Here is a 14,646-nt window from a genome sequence, read left to right as displayed (position 1 = left end):
AACTCACTTTGTAGACCAGGCTGGCCTCGAACTCAGAAATCCGCCTGCCTCTGCCTCCCAAGTGCTGGGTTTAAAGGTGTGTGCCACCACACCCAGCTTGTCTATATCTTTCTAGAACCCTAACTATGACCCTAGATTTTTATAACTATGAGCCGTCTGAATCATTATCAAGTGGCCCAGTGCAGCCTGGGTATGCTCAGCTGAAAGTGAAACCAGACCCATCTATACATCCAGGGCGCTCTATATCCAGATGGAGTCATTCTCGCGCTTCCTTTGTTGCTAGGTGCAGACAAAGCTGAGTCCCCCTGGTCCTTACTCTCAATCCTTGGCTAACACTTGGGGAAGTCTGCACTGAGGAAGAAGATGACAGATAGATTTGGGTAGACTATGGTCAGGAAGGTGAGCATTGAGCAAAGGGTTCCAGGAGATAGGAGGGTCACCAAGATGGGGAGGGGAGGCAGATTTCCTTGACGTTGGCCAAGATGACCAGCTAACCCTCCCTCTGGACTTAGAGCCTCCCCCACTTTATCCTGTGGGAATTGGAACTGCCAAGCCTTCCTGAGTGCACCAGTACTTTTCCCCTTAGTCATTAGCCCAAATGTGAAGGCCTTAGCAACAAAGGTTTGAAATAAGCAAAACCAAGGATGCTCAAAGCCAGGCAAAGACATTGTAGAGTCAACAGCACCTTTGTGGGCTTTTATAGTTAGTATGCACGCCCTTAGAAATTGCTAATCAACTTCAACTGGATTTGCTAGTTGGTCATCTTATATCCGGCTGGTGGTGGCTTTCTGTGGCCAGTTTGCTTGGGTCGGCCACCACTAAATATCTCCTTAGAAGGAAGAGACACTCTCAGGATCCAGCAGGGCTACCAAGTTGTAAGCTGCCCAGGGTGAGGGAATAGGGGAAGGGGCCCTCAGGATCTCACAGCTCATCTTATCTAGAGGCCTTGACCTGGGGAGCTGGATGTTTGGCGAAGGCACTCACAGGTATCCAAAGCTGACAGTGTGGAGAGGCTCACAAGAACAGAGCATCTTCCCACTTCAAACCTCTGGTCCTTCCTCATAAGCAGTTGCTCTCATCAGCAAATTCATGGTCTTGCTTTTGAAAAATATGCCCAGAAATGTACTTCTTGTAGGAAATGGAATAAGGCTGTGCAGAGGGAAAGTGGGAGGGACCCTATACACACAAGACCCTGAACAGTAGTGGCAACTGGGGTAGGTGGAGGTCAAGTTCAGAATCTGAGCTGGAGGTTGAGAAAGGCCATTTCCCTTTCAGCTAGAACAGAGTTTAGCCTTACCGTATGTAATTAAAAAAAAAAAGAAAAGAAAAGAAAAAGAAAAAAGAAAAAAAAAGGATTTATGTGATTTAAATGGCAGTTACTGGAGTGTGATACTCATTTAAAAATAAAGGCAAAAATAAAACGTAAAGTTGTGGTACAAGAAGAGTAAATCCCCAGAAACGACTCAGCAGTCCATAGAGTCAAAGGACACAGGAAGGGGGAGAACTGCCCCATCTCCAGAACTGAGGGAATCTCCCCTGGCAATATCTGCCCCAGGAATGCAACTTGTCCCATCACCACCGCTGCCGCTGCCGCCAGACAGCCTCTCAGATTAGTTCTCCTTAGAGTCACCTCCTTCCCTCCTGCTGGCATATAGTTCCCCTGACGAGCCTCGCAGTTGCCCCTAGAACCCCCAGCCTGCAGGTGAGATCGAAATCCGAAATGTGCCTCCGGGAGCTTGGATGTGAAGGCTGCACATTAACGCACCCAGCGGAAGACTGGAGACACGACTAGAGTTAAAGGGAATGGATGTCAAAGTGGGGAGGTCTCCGATAAGTTATTGATGAATAGTGATCACCTGCGTGGCGCGCAACACAGGGAAGTGCAGCGCGCGAGACGCTCCATCCACTGCCCTCAGGCAGGTGGCAACCAGGGCTAGGTCAGTAGAGTACAGATTCCCAACCCAGTCCTGCAGATCTTCAGAGAGCACTCCCTTGGGTTTCAGGGCGGCGCCAGAGGCGATTCAAGCCGTTTCCCCTAGGGCAGTAGACCCGGGCGGGGCGGGTGGCCGGAGCTCCGCCCTCCTCTGACCCTGACCCTTCAGCTTTTAACCCGCGCGGGAGGGCGCAGCGGCCACTGGGCTCTGCGGAGGGAGCGAGTGGTCAGTGCGGAGCCGGAGGCGAGCGTGTCCAGTCCCAAGGCCGACGCCAGCTCGCAGGCATGGCTCCGGCAGCGGCTTCGGGTGGCAGCACCCTGCCCAGTGGCTTCTCGGTCTTCACCACCTTCCCTGACTTGCTCTTCGTTTGTGAGTTTGTGAGTGATAGCGCGCCCTTCTCTGGGAAAGGGACCGGGAGGGTTGAGTTGCTGGGGGGAGCTCTGCAGCTCTGTACCCAGTCACCGGAGGGAACTAAAACCGGGAAAGTTTCCCCCATCTCTCCGTGGTCTGTTCCTTTCTAAATTAGCGGACCGATTTCCCAGGCAGGTGCAGAAAAACCTCTTCCTAGAGCTTCGCTCCTATCCGAGCGCAGCTTCCTTACAAGGTACCACCGAGAGTCCTTCTGAGTAAAGAAACCCAGCTAAAGAACCGGTCCATGAGGGCGACAGAGATTTGGAGATCAAGAGTAGCCAGCCTTTTCAGCCCTTTGAAGTTTCTGGGAAGGAAATGCCTCTGTGCCAATTTTGGAAAACAGTGGCTGTCCTTTGCTGGGCTGCGGTCCCCAAGCCCTGTGTGAGGGGAGGGAGGAGTCAGGGAATACAGGTGAATTATGTTGCCTGCCTTGGCTGACCTTGGGCTGACTCTGCGCCTGGGCTGGGTTCTACTAGCCTTACACTGTAGAACCGACCCAGTAGCTTCGAGAAACTTTCCTATTGTGAACTCCAGCAAGGCTTCAGAGGCTACTTCAGTTTCTAGTCCCTAGGGTCCTTTAGCACTTACCTGGACAGGACGGTGTTTGTTTAATTCTGTGGGTGTGGAGACAACATTTCCTGTGCTCCCACCACGCAGAGGTCTTTGTGTGGAGTAATGACTTGGAGAAAAAAGTGTAGGTGATTTTAACAACTGGAACCCGGCTTCTAATTGGATGGCCAGCAAAGGAGGCTGTGGACGCCAAGAACAGTAGGATCCATCATCAAGGGGATGTCACTGAAATTGAGATGAGTATTGAGTTGAACCCAAACGTGGGTATTTCTAAAGTGACTTCACACCCCAGGCACAATCACGGACCAGGCTATGGAATTAACATAAGAAACCCTGCACACAGCTAGCTTACAAATAGGAACAGCCAATGCCCAGAACAGGATTGGACTTGCCAAGGTCATCCAGGTCTTTAGCAAGCCTTCCAATCTCATAGAGTTCCTTCTATGCTCAGGACTGCCGAGCAAACCTTGGAATGGGGCCAACTTAATGTAGTTGACACAGGCATCTGGCCCATATGAGAAAACACCTACTGGGTACCAGGGGCTGGGGAGGAGCATTCTTGTTTTTGATATCTCTTAACCTATGTCTGCCCATTATTGGGTTTCTAGAAATGAGCAGATGGTATCCAGGACCTGGGACTAAGTCATGGGTGGCTCCTCAAAATTTTACAAAGAGGAACTTACAGAGGCCTGATCAAAAAAAGAGAGCAAGATTGCACCTGAGGTGTGGTGGGACACAGAGGTTTTTAAGGGAGAAAAAAAAAATCTTAGTCTCGAGAAACTGCTGTTGGCTCCTTGGAGAACACCATACCAAGTCATGAGATAAAGTGGCAGTTGGGCTTCATGCTTCTTTGAGAAAACTTTGATTGTAGACACACACACACACACACACACACACACACCCCGGCAGGGGAGCTCTGGTGATGGCAGGTCCACAGCTGCTTTTTTAGTCATTCTCCCACTTTTTAGTTATTCAGTATGACAGAAAGGCTAGTTCTGAGGATAGGAACAGGCAGGACAATCAAATCCATAAAGAGGGCAGGAGGACCCCACCATCCCCGTGAAGAGAGTCTCTTGGTATGGAAAAATCTCAGCACTATTTGTTTAGTGAAAATGCCCCACACCGGTGTGCTCTCCAGTCCTGTGTGTGGTAGCGGGGGTCTCTAGGGTTCCCTCTTGACCAGAATCTGTCCCTTTGTGTTTTAAAAAAAATGTGTCCCTTCTACCTCAGCCATTGCTCTTCTGTCTGCCCACCTCCCACATCTGTCACTTTCTCCAGAGACCTTCCATGGCTCACTTGCCATCTTTGACTCTTTCTTCCTGGAGAGATTAGGGCTGGCTTTCTGCCTGGGAAGCAGGGAGAAGGCAGACTCGGTCTGGTAAGTGTTCCTCAGCATAGACCGTGCATATGAAACAGTATGTGCTTTGATAGAAAGCTGGAAAGTTAGAAGCCCAGAAGAGGCACTGACCAGCTCAGGGGTGTCTTCTTAAACTAGAATATTATAACTCAATGCCTAAAATACAATTATAATGTAGACAAATGGCTTGAGCAGAACCTTTCTTCAAGGAAGATACAAATGGGCAATGGACCCGTGAAGTGATGCTCAGCTGAGGGAGTCATCTAGGAAAGGAAATAACCCCCTTGGTGGAACCTAACAGACATGCCAGAAATACAGTCATCGACCCCCTGCCCTCCCCAAGAGGTGGGTTGTCATCAAGAGTGGCTAGAAGGTCATGACAAAACTTCCTGGAGAAGAGTGTGCTAGGAGCCTGGTGTGATGGTTCATACCTACAATCTCAGTTAGGAGTCATGATTCTTGAAGCCAGCCTGGGCTACATAGTCATAGACTGTCTTTTTAAAAAGAGGTACTAGGAATTCCAAAAGTGGCTGTTACTACAACCCTGCACACCTCAGACGTATGGGGAAAGAGGCAGGGTCAGTCCCTGGTGACAGCAGGTACTTGTTAGGTACATATTTAGGGGTGGAGGCAGGATGAGGGATCATCCAGAATTGGTTTGCAGTATTGACTCCTACATTGAGCTGATCTGTTAATTATTAAAATGATAGCTTTTGTGAGTTTCAGAATTAAGTGGAACTTTTTATTGTCTGAAAATGACGAGACAAGTCCTAGTTTTTCCACCTGGCTGAGGACGAACCAGAGCCTTGATTGGGTCCTGAAATGATGGAGCAGTTTTCTGAGTGCATCCAGCAGTCAACCCATCAGAGCCTAAGAGTTGTAGAATCCCAGACCCTGCATTTGCAGGTCCAGGTAGAAACCGAGAAAGAGAGGGAGCCACTTGCCTGGGTTGGGACAACTGTCTTCATACACCAAAAGTGCTCTGGAGCAGTAATCCAGCCCACTTGGCAGCTCTCTCTCACCCATTGGGGAATGCAGGGACATCTCACAGTCACTTCGGAGCTGCTGGTTGCAACACCACCACTACATAAAAATATTCTCCATGGGTTCTTAATCACTGCATCCAATAACGATAAGCCCTAGACTGACCACTGACTCAGTGGGTGTGACCATATGTAATCCAGGCCACCTTTTAAAACCTTTTTGGAGAGTGGATAGAAGAATGGGTATCTTAGAGGCAAGAGTGAGGTTCCCAGGTGTCCTGAAGTTCTCACAGCGCCATGGCATGGGCACTCTCTGTTTGAGGGGAAATTTTCCTAGAGAGTAGGGACAGAAAGAGGTGCTAAGACTCTCCCAAGCTATGTGGTGTTGTGTGCCCTGTGTTGCAGGGTTCTCTCTGAACTTTCCAGAGGGGCATGCAGCCAAATTTGGCCCCAGCATTCTACTCTCCTCCTCTCCTCTAAAGGCAGAATTATAGAGATCTGGGGAGAGGAGTTCTTGGCTTTGAGAAGTGACTTTTCCAGTTTTTCAAGGGCCAGTGGCCTGCTTTGATCAGGAGTTGGTAACTCAGAGCCCAGCAGGGTCACAGAGGCACCTTCCCTACCTGAGAGCCTCCAGCCAGTGCAGGGAAGGAGGGCACACAAACTGAAATGCTGGAAGGAGAGAGAAAGGTCAGCTCTCAGCTGGGCGTCCCTGCATGTGTCTGCTGGACAGGTAGAGAGACCCTGCAGCTGCCCACCCAAGAATGACTGCACTATGCTTTGACACCAAAACCCATCATTGAGAGAAAGGACTGCTGGGGTAGACACTGGACCAAGAGGCAGCCAGTCCTGAGTTAGAGGAAGCCAGAAGTTGACTCTTGATGAATTAAATACTTTCTGGCAGGAGACTGGTTAAGACCTCTCAGTACAGCCCTGCTCAGTCTTCCCCCTGAGAACTCACATTGTCTGTCTCTAGATCTGGCATGACTTGAGACCTGAAGTCCTAGAGGAAGGTGCTAGTAGAATACTCCAGTAACTGTCTCTTCTCCAGTCACTGAATATGAAGCCAGTGGTAAAGGCACCCTTATCCTCGAAGCAAAGCACCATGGGAGAGTGTGGCTGACCCCATCCCATGGGTTTAGATTAATCCCAAGAATAAGGAACAGACTGGTCCCAGTTGGGCCCACAATGCTTGTGTCCTTCTGTACGCTGGTGGGAAGGCTTAGTTTCTCACTAGCGTCTTGCTAAGCATCAGCAGTGGCCTTTCCCAGGGTTACTGATTCACTCCAGCCTCACAGCCACAGGCTCTGTGCGATTACTGCTTCACACATCGGTAGTTTTCTGCCCTTATCTGGGCAAAACAACCCCAATGTGGATCACAGGAACACATCAAGGTCCCCAGCCCTGCAGAATGGCAGGAAAGCCTCGTTAGAAGTTGTGACAGGTCAATATACTTGGGCAGAGGACAGAGCCTATGGTGCACAGCCAAGAGGAGGGCTGGAAGCAGGACAGATCCCTTTGGAACTCTTGGCTCAACTTCCAAGGAGGCCCCTGAAGGCCAAAGGAACAGGTTTTAGAGAGTGGGCACCTCAGAGAAGGGCCAAAGTTGACATCCTCCACCAGGGTGGACCACAGAAGAGAGCATGCTGTCCCTGGGTGTTGCTCCTTCCTTTGTTCCTTGGGAATGAAACACAAACCTTGTTATTCTCTTCCTGGAGAGGAACAGAGTTCATTGCCATTCATTGTCTCATGGCAGGAGGTGCAGACAGGAGTTGCCTCCCAAACCATCTCCTCTGTAATTCCCTTCCAGCCAAGAGCCTAACCCAGTTGAGAGCCAACGAGGACCAAGGAACTATTATCCTCTCTCTTGGTACTAATAGTCCCATGGCCATGTCTAAATCCAATCCCAGCTACAGGGTTGATTTCACGGTAGACTTAGTGAGACTTCATGGGTAAATGTCACATTCACTTCTGTTGCTATGATAAAATACCCGCACAAAAAGCAATTTAGGGAGGAAAAGAGTTTATAATCCCAGTTTACAATCCCAGTTACATGTCATTACTGTGGGAAAGTCAAAGCAGGAACTCCAAATTAGCTTGTCCCATTATATCCACAGTAAGAGCAGAGAGAAATGAATACACACATACTCACTTGTTTGCCTGCTTGGGCTCGGGCTCAATTTCAGGACACCTTGCCTAGGGTATGGTGCTGCCCACAGTGGGCTAGGTCTTCTCACATCAGTTAACTTAGTTAATAAACCCCACAGACATGCCAACAGGCCGACCCAGTTCTCTTGACACTTTATTCCCAGGTGATTCTAGGTTGTGTCAAGTTGACAACGCTAACCATCACAGTTTCATTAGGAAATTTTGATGCGGTGTGAAGGCCACAGAGTCTACTTTCACAAACGAAGATGCCATGACATCACCAGGTGGTAAAATCTTATAGAGTTATTCATGTGCGTGTGCCTGTCATTGACCACAATGCCATTATGCAATGCAAAATATATACACATAACTCTTAAGATTGTATGATATAGTTTAACTCAATAGCTATTAGATATAATTGTTATTAATTGGCTAGTAATTCAGCCACTGCTCTGGGATCAACTGGTTATCCTGTGCCCACAGAGGATAGTCATGGAGAGGTTTAGCCAACCTTCACCATTTTCTCTGTCTGGTTCAAGCCCTGGCAGGGTAGGACGAAGCTTGAGGACAGGTGGGACTGTGAAGGACACTGATTTGTATCCCCAAGTCACTGTGTCCCCCACAGATGCTTTCTGTGGGGCCTTCCCAGTGGCTCGTTTTTTTCCCATCAGGATTCAATAACTGAGTTGCAACTCCCACCACCAGCTTGATGGGCAGCTAAGGAAAAGTGGGTGTGGTGGTAACCCTGTCCTGCCTTTTGTCCTGAAGGCTGGGTGCTGCTCTAACTTCTCTTGGCACCACTCAGCCAGCCTTTTGCCAGGATGGGTGGAGACAGCGTCTCTGGAGATTCTAAGCATGACACAGATTGCTGTGTCACCCTACAGGCACAGGAACTGATTCCCAGTGGGAATGGAATTAACCTTTCCGGAGTGCGTGACACCTATCCAGACTGTCGGGAAGGGCACAGATACAGGGAGGGGCACACAGAACTGTGCTGTCACATTCCTGATCGTCTGTCCTGCCCTGCGGAAGTGTGGTGACAAGTCAGGCATAGTAAGACTAGGAAGCCTGACAGGAAGAGAAGGAACCTACCCAATTCTTAGGTTTCAGGCCATCTAAAACCAGCCACATAGCTCAATGGGGTAGGGGTGTGTGAAAATGCTCCTCTTTCAGGAGTGGCCCTTCAGCCTTACTTCTCTCCATCACCCAGAAGCCTGCCCTAATAGCACCCTTCCCTGGTGCTTAGCTCATGTTCTGCAGGTCTCTGGGCCTTGTCTTGAGACCGTGCCTGAAGACTGGGCATGCTACAAGACTTTTTGAAAGTAGGATTTGTTCTCAGCAATGCTAATAGAAGCAGGCGTGGCCGCTCTCACTTGACTAGCATTTACAGATCACAAGAGGACCCTGACTTTAAAGGCAGATGAAAGGGGAAACTGGCAGTGGCCACCAAGTCCCAAGAATGCCCTCAGGTCTCCAGAAAGCATGCTGGGACTCTGATGGGTGCTTTTGGATACACATGTGTTTGTGTGCTCACTGAGTTACTAACCGACTTGATGATGCCTGTCAATACCTTTTGTTGTCTTGCATTAAAGCCACTCCTTTCTGGTCTAGTGTTTCCACGGATTCTGTCTTTTACAGGTGGCTTGTCTGGTATATTTTTACAGAAACTCTGATTCTGTTTATCTTGTTGGGCACAGCCAGGGAGTGTAGGTGTGATACAAAATTTTCCATCCAAATGAGACTATGTGTGTGGAATTCACCGGCACTTCTGTCAGTCAGAGAGAGAGCCTTCATTCATTCAGGGACCAGCAGCTTACCCCTGCCTGAGAGGAAGCTGTGACTTAAATCAGCCATATTTCAGGTGGAATGGGACAGAGGACTTCCCTAGTACCAGAGGGAGAAGGGACTGCAGACCAGAAAAGGGCTTTACCCACTCTCCACCCACCCTGAAAATATCAACTGAGATCCTGAACTCAGCCAAACAGAGCTAAGGGTCCCTAAGCCCTGCTCTTCCCTTCAGATGAAGGAGGACTCTGTCACTGCCTGTCTTCCTCAGGAGGGATGATGGAGCCATAAACTCCCCTGGAGTAAAGAGACCTGGTGGTGAAGGGATTATTTTAAAAAAAAAGTCACTGACATAGGTAAACTGAGGTAGGCCTTTCTCCTAACACATCCAATGCACAGACCCAGAAGTCAGCCGTCCAATAAGCCAGGATTCCCAGACATGGAATCCTCTGATGCCCTCCTCTGTACCCTGCCCACAGGGGACGGGTCAGTATAGGGCTGCAGTACGGATTACTGGCCTCTGCCTGTCCTGAGCGAAGCCTTTGAAACTTCTTTCTGGTTACATCATGCTTTGACTAGCTGCCTGAGTCTGCACTGGAAGACCCAGAACTGCTCTCACAGGAGACAGGACTGCAAGATGGAGGCTGAGATGTTGTGCGTGAGTGTCCGTGTGTACACTCATGTGCTTGTGTGCGCGTGCGTGTGTGGGGGGGTGGGTGTTCAGTGCTGGGGATCCGGATCAGAACCTTTTTCATGCTAGGCAAGCACACTGCTGCACCCCATGTCCTGGTGTGTTTCTTTGAATAAGGCCAGGCTCCCTGGGTGTGCCTGTCACAGTATTGACATGGTCACTCTTGGTGCCTGTTCTGTGCATGAGTGAGCAACTAGGAGAGTGAAGGAAGGCTGCCTGCCTTCTGACTCATTAGGAGTGAAGTTTCTCCCAACCCAGGAGATGGAGCTGACATTTTGGTGAACTTCCCTGAGTTTGTTTCTACTGTCAGCCTCACCTCTCAGAATAAGAAAGGAGACCTCAGGCCCCATCCAAACTGATTTTTGAAGGCAAAGCCAAGGAACACTGGGAAGGCTGTGGTGTTTAGTGGTCAAGGGTGTTGTCCTGATCCCTCCCCCTCTCTCCATATCATTTTTCCAAGATCTCATCCTCTGTGTCCTGTTGACTACCCAAGAGCTGTGGTGCTGTCTCCCTCCTTGGCAGTAACTCATCTTTAATCTGCCTCTCCACATAAGAACACATGCGTATGCAAGTGTGTGCCCAGGTGTGTGTATGCATGCATACAAACACATTCACACATGCACACACACACACACACACAAACTCATGTAAACATATATTAGGGACAGTTACACTTATATACATGCACATTCATATATATACACATGCATGCACACAAAGAACAAGAATTTCCCCTGTTTTCTGGCTTACAGAATGATTCTTTAAGCTATACAGCCATTTTGACACTATTCAAGTCACTACCACAAGTAAAATTCTAGTCTCTTAGGGTTGCTATTGCTGTGATGAAACACCATGATCAAAAGCAACTTGTGGAAGAAAGGATTTATTTGTCTTACACATCCCAAGTCACTGTTCACTGAGGGAAGCCAAGGCAGGAATTCAACAGGACAGGAGCCTGAGGCAGGAGCTGACGTAGAGACCATTGGGAAGTACTGCTACTGGCTTGCTCCTCATGGCTTATAGCACCCAGGACCACCAGCCCAGGGATGTCCCCATGTACAGTAGGCTGGACTCTCCCCCATCAATCAATAATGTAAAAACTATAGGCTTCCCTGTCTACAGCCAGATCCTTTGGAGGTATTTTCTCAATTGGGGTTTCCTCCTGTCCGATGACTTTAGCTTGTGTTAAGTTGACATAAAACTCACCAGTACACTCAATGTTGACATAACTCTTGGCTACTGAAAGCTTCAGCCTGCACGTGGCCAACAGAGGGTTGGGACTGCCGTTCCTGGTGGCCTCAGGACAGCATTCATGGTATGGACCTGGCAACCCTCCCAAAAGCCTGGGTGTGCCAACTGGCACCTCTCAGCTGATGAGGCCATCTTCTCTATTCCTCCCAGGGGATGAGGGGCAGACTAGTGTTTGATGGACAGTCTGTGTTCTGTGGCCATTTCCTCTACTTCCCAAGAAGTCAATACACAAGCTCCTGGTCACATTTACCTATAATGGAGCTGTTGGGAGCCCTGATACCTGACTCAAGGGGGTTGTATGTGGGTGGTATTCTCTTTGGCTTCTGTCTTGGCATGTTTCCCTGGCAGACTTTCTGCTGTGGGGACTCTGACAGAACATAGCAGTGCTCTCAGGAAACAGCCAGAGAATTGGAACAAATCCTTGGTGTTGACCTCAGCCACCCAATGCCTGCAGTGGACGTGCTGGGATGAAGCGCTCTTTCAGCACCACGAGTAACAGAAACTCCAGATGAATCTCAGGAATGTCCTGGAGAATTCCGTTCTTCTTTGACAAGTGAGCTCATTGTAAGAAAGATGGCCCCATTATATTACGTGGCCATGATATTCCCTTAGGCAGGCACATTTTATACTAACTTTCAGAACTTTCAATTTGGGGCACACTATGGTATTTTCTTTCCTGATGCTTGCATAGTCATTTTTTTTTTAATTTATTTTGAGACAAGAGCTGATGTCTCACAGGCCAGCCTAAAACTACTATGTAGCTGAGGATGATCTTGGACTCCCAAGTCCCCTGCCTCCACTCCTGCAGGGCTGGGATTATCCGTGTGTGCCACCAGGCATAGCCCATTCAGGAGGTGCTAGGGATGGAACCCAAGGCTTCGCACATGTAGGCAAACCGTCTATCAGCTACACTACATCCCCAGTTCATGATGCGACTCCTAGCTCCAGTAATCCTAGACTATAACCCAGCAGACATCCTGTCTGGTCTACATATTAAGACCTTGTCTCAAAACAAAACAAAATAACCATAGTTGATTAATTAGTTAACTCCAGCTCCCTGCAAGTTAGCAAGCGAGCAATTACGCATACTGAAATCACAGGCCATTTGAATTTTTGTGTGGTCACAGGTGAGTCTGCTTTACTCACAACAGATCTTCACTGATGTCAACTCTCTTCATAAGTATCATTGTCACCATTTCATACACAAAAGCAACAACAGAAAAGCTAAGTAACTTACCCAGGGGGACTGGGTGGCTCAGACAGTATGGCAAAGCTATCTATGATTCAAGCTCGGAACTCTAGCCTAAAGTCTAGTCTGTACCCTTGCCCACTCTGGTCTGCTTCCCATAGGTTACTCATAAGACTGAGCAGGAGGCCAGAGAGTTGGCCCAAAGGCTAGCGTGCTTACCATTTAAGCCTAACCACTTCGGTTCAACCTTCAGAACCCATGGTGGAAGAAGAGAACCAACTCTCAAAAGTTTCCCTCTGACTGTCAAATGTGCAGTCACACATAAATAGTAATAAAGAAAGATAAAACAGTGGGAATCTTCCTGGGGCTCCTATGAAAGCTCCCCCAGGAACTACCTATGACCCGAGGAAACTATTTTTTCACAAAGATCATTCAATCGAGTAAGTTATGGATAAGAACCATTTTTAAACCTTTGGAAACATTTTTATTGCATTTGAAATATCCCGACAGCTCTTCCCGGAACCCCACGCCAGGCAGTTTCCAGCCCATCAATCATTCCTGCCCCAGGCACAGCCCGCCACTCAGTCAGTGAGGCTGTGTCTTGGTGTTAGAGGACAACCAGCAGCAAGCTGAACTCATGCACAAAGCAAGGCAGGGATGGAAGCTTGAAGACAGAAAAACAGTTTCTCGTGATATTTTTGCATCACATGGCCGGACAGGACCAACAGTGGAGTTCTCTTCGGCTCTGCTGGAAACCCTGCAGGAGTGGAGACAGCATCTGCTGTCTTTTTGCTTTGTCAGGAACATGCAGAATATCACCTGGAGCCCCATGTTATGAAAACATGCTCCCAGCCTTTGGCAAGGAGCCTGGGTCCTCTGTTTCTTGTCCCACAGTCTGCCTCTTTCCAGTTTATTCTGACCCTGGGCCTGGGCCTGAATGTTGTTGTTTGGTTTTTAAAGGTGTTCTAGATAATTTGATGCCTAGTCAGGGATTAGGACCCTAGAGCATCAATCCAGGTTCTACCCCTACTTTCTAGCTTGGAGCACTGGGGCCCAGAGGACCTAGTCAATCCATGTAGCTCCCAGAACAGCAACTTGGAGAGCTTTGAGGTCACTTTTGGCAGCTACTCTGCTGTCTTTGGTAGGATGGAATAGAAGTGGGGGCGGGGAAGCCATGCTTTAAGATGAACAGACCCAGGGTCCCATCCCCACTTGGTTGTAGAATGTTTGCTTTTTCACAACTATGTCTGTGTGTTTGGAGCCTGGGAGCTGAACGACACCTAGAGTTCTCATTACAGAAGGAAATGGTTTTGAACCCTCACCTATCCCCATGCACTTGACAAATATTTGGCCAGTGGGGTCCTGAAGCCAGGCCTGAAAGGACAGCTCACTGCCCAGAAGTGCCTTATCTCTCGGGCGTGGGTGCTCTCTCTGTTTGCCCTCTGGACAACCTGAAGGTGGAGTGGGGTGCAAACAGGCTTTGGCCTCCGTGATTCATGCTAAATATCGGCTCTCCATGGCTCACCCTTCCTCTAACCCAGCTTTTGCTACCTGCTGCTCTTACATCATGCCTTACCCTCTGGAGCCCTGAAACCTGCTCCAGCATCCTCTTCAGGGTACAGTCTCTATCCTCCTACTGGAGAAGCATGCCTTGGCCCCATGTCCACCTTAACCAGCTAAATCCACCTCTTCCTCTAAGGCCCCATGTTCCAAGCCAGCCACTTCATCCACTCAGGGCCAGCTATTAGCCGTCATTTAGGTCAGAAAAAAAAAAAGTAGTCTAAACTACATCCAGTTTAGATGCAGGGTTTTTTTCCCCCAAAATATTTCATTGTAATTTTTGAAACAGGGTCTCAAGTCTGTAGTTCAGCCTCTAATTCATAAGTGTTGCACAGCTTCCTGGGGTTTCAGGTATCCACCACCATGCCTAGCTTTTCCAAACACTTTTACAATCTGCATTTGGTTAAATCCGCAGATGTGGAAGCCTTCCTTCCCCACAGCTGCTGCAGCTGTCAACAGGGAGCTTCTGTGCTGGAACTGACAGGAGCAAAGGGCCGCTCCCCAAATGGGGAAAGTCCCCGGTGAAGCCATGTTTTTCTAAATGCCATCTGGGAATAACACTCTCTCCCCAGCTCTGTTCCCCTCATCCTCCTGCCTTCTGAGTGGGGCTGTGAGGCTTCTTAGCCACTGTATTAGTCAGGGTTCTCTAGAGTCACAGAACTTATGGATAGTCTCTATATAGTAAAAGAATTTATTGATGACTTACAGTCGGCAGCCCAATTCCCAACAATGGTTCAGTCGCAGCTGTGAATGGAAGTTCAAGGATCTAG

General features: G+C 48.8%; 1 protein-coding gene across 1 annotated transcript in view; it reads left to right on the top strand.

Moving 5' to 3' along the window:
* The first annotated feature begins 1,649 nt into the window (after nucleotides 1–1,649).
* Nucleotides 1,650–14,646, top strand: part of Mal (mal, T cell differentiation protein) — a 24,143-nt gene continuing 11,146 nt past the window's right edge. Inside the window, exon 1 of the mRNA XM_021156103.1 lies at nucleotides 1,650–2,311. Coding sequence (XP_021011762.1) covers nucleotides 2,219–2,311 — 93 coding nt within the window. The 5' untranslated portion in view covers nucleotides 1,650–2,218. The remainder of the gene's footprint in view (nucleotides 2,312–14,646) is intronic.

Source organism: Mus caroli, chromosome 2 (genome assembly GCF_900094665.2).
Source record: "Mus caroli chromosome 2, CAROLI_EIJ_v1.1, whole genome shotgun sequence".
In the NCBI taxonomy this organism is placed as follows: domain Eukaryota; kingdom Metazoa; phylum Chordata; class Mammalia; order Rodentia; family Muridae; genus Mus; species Mus caroli.
The sequence above is the reverse complement of the archived record's forward strand: the minus strand, read 5'-3'. Positions and strand labels throughout refer to the sequence as shown.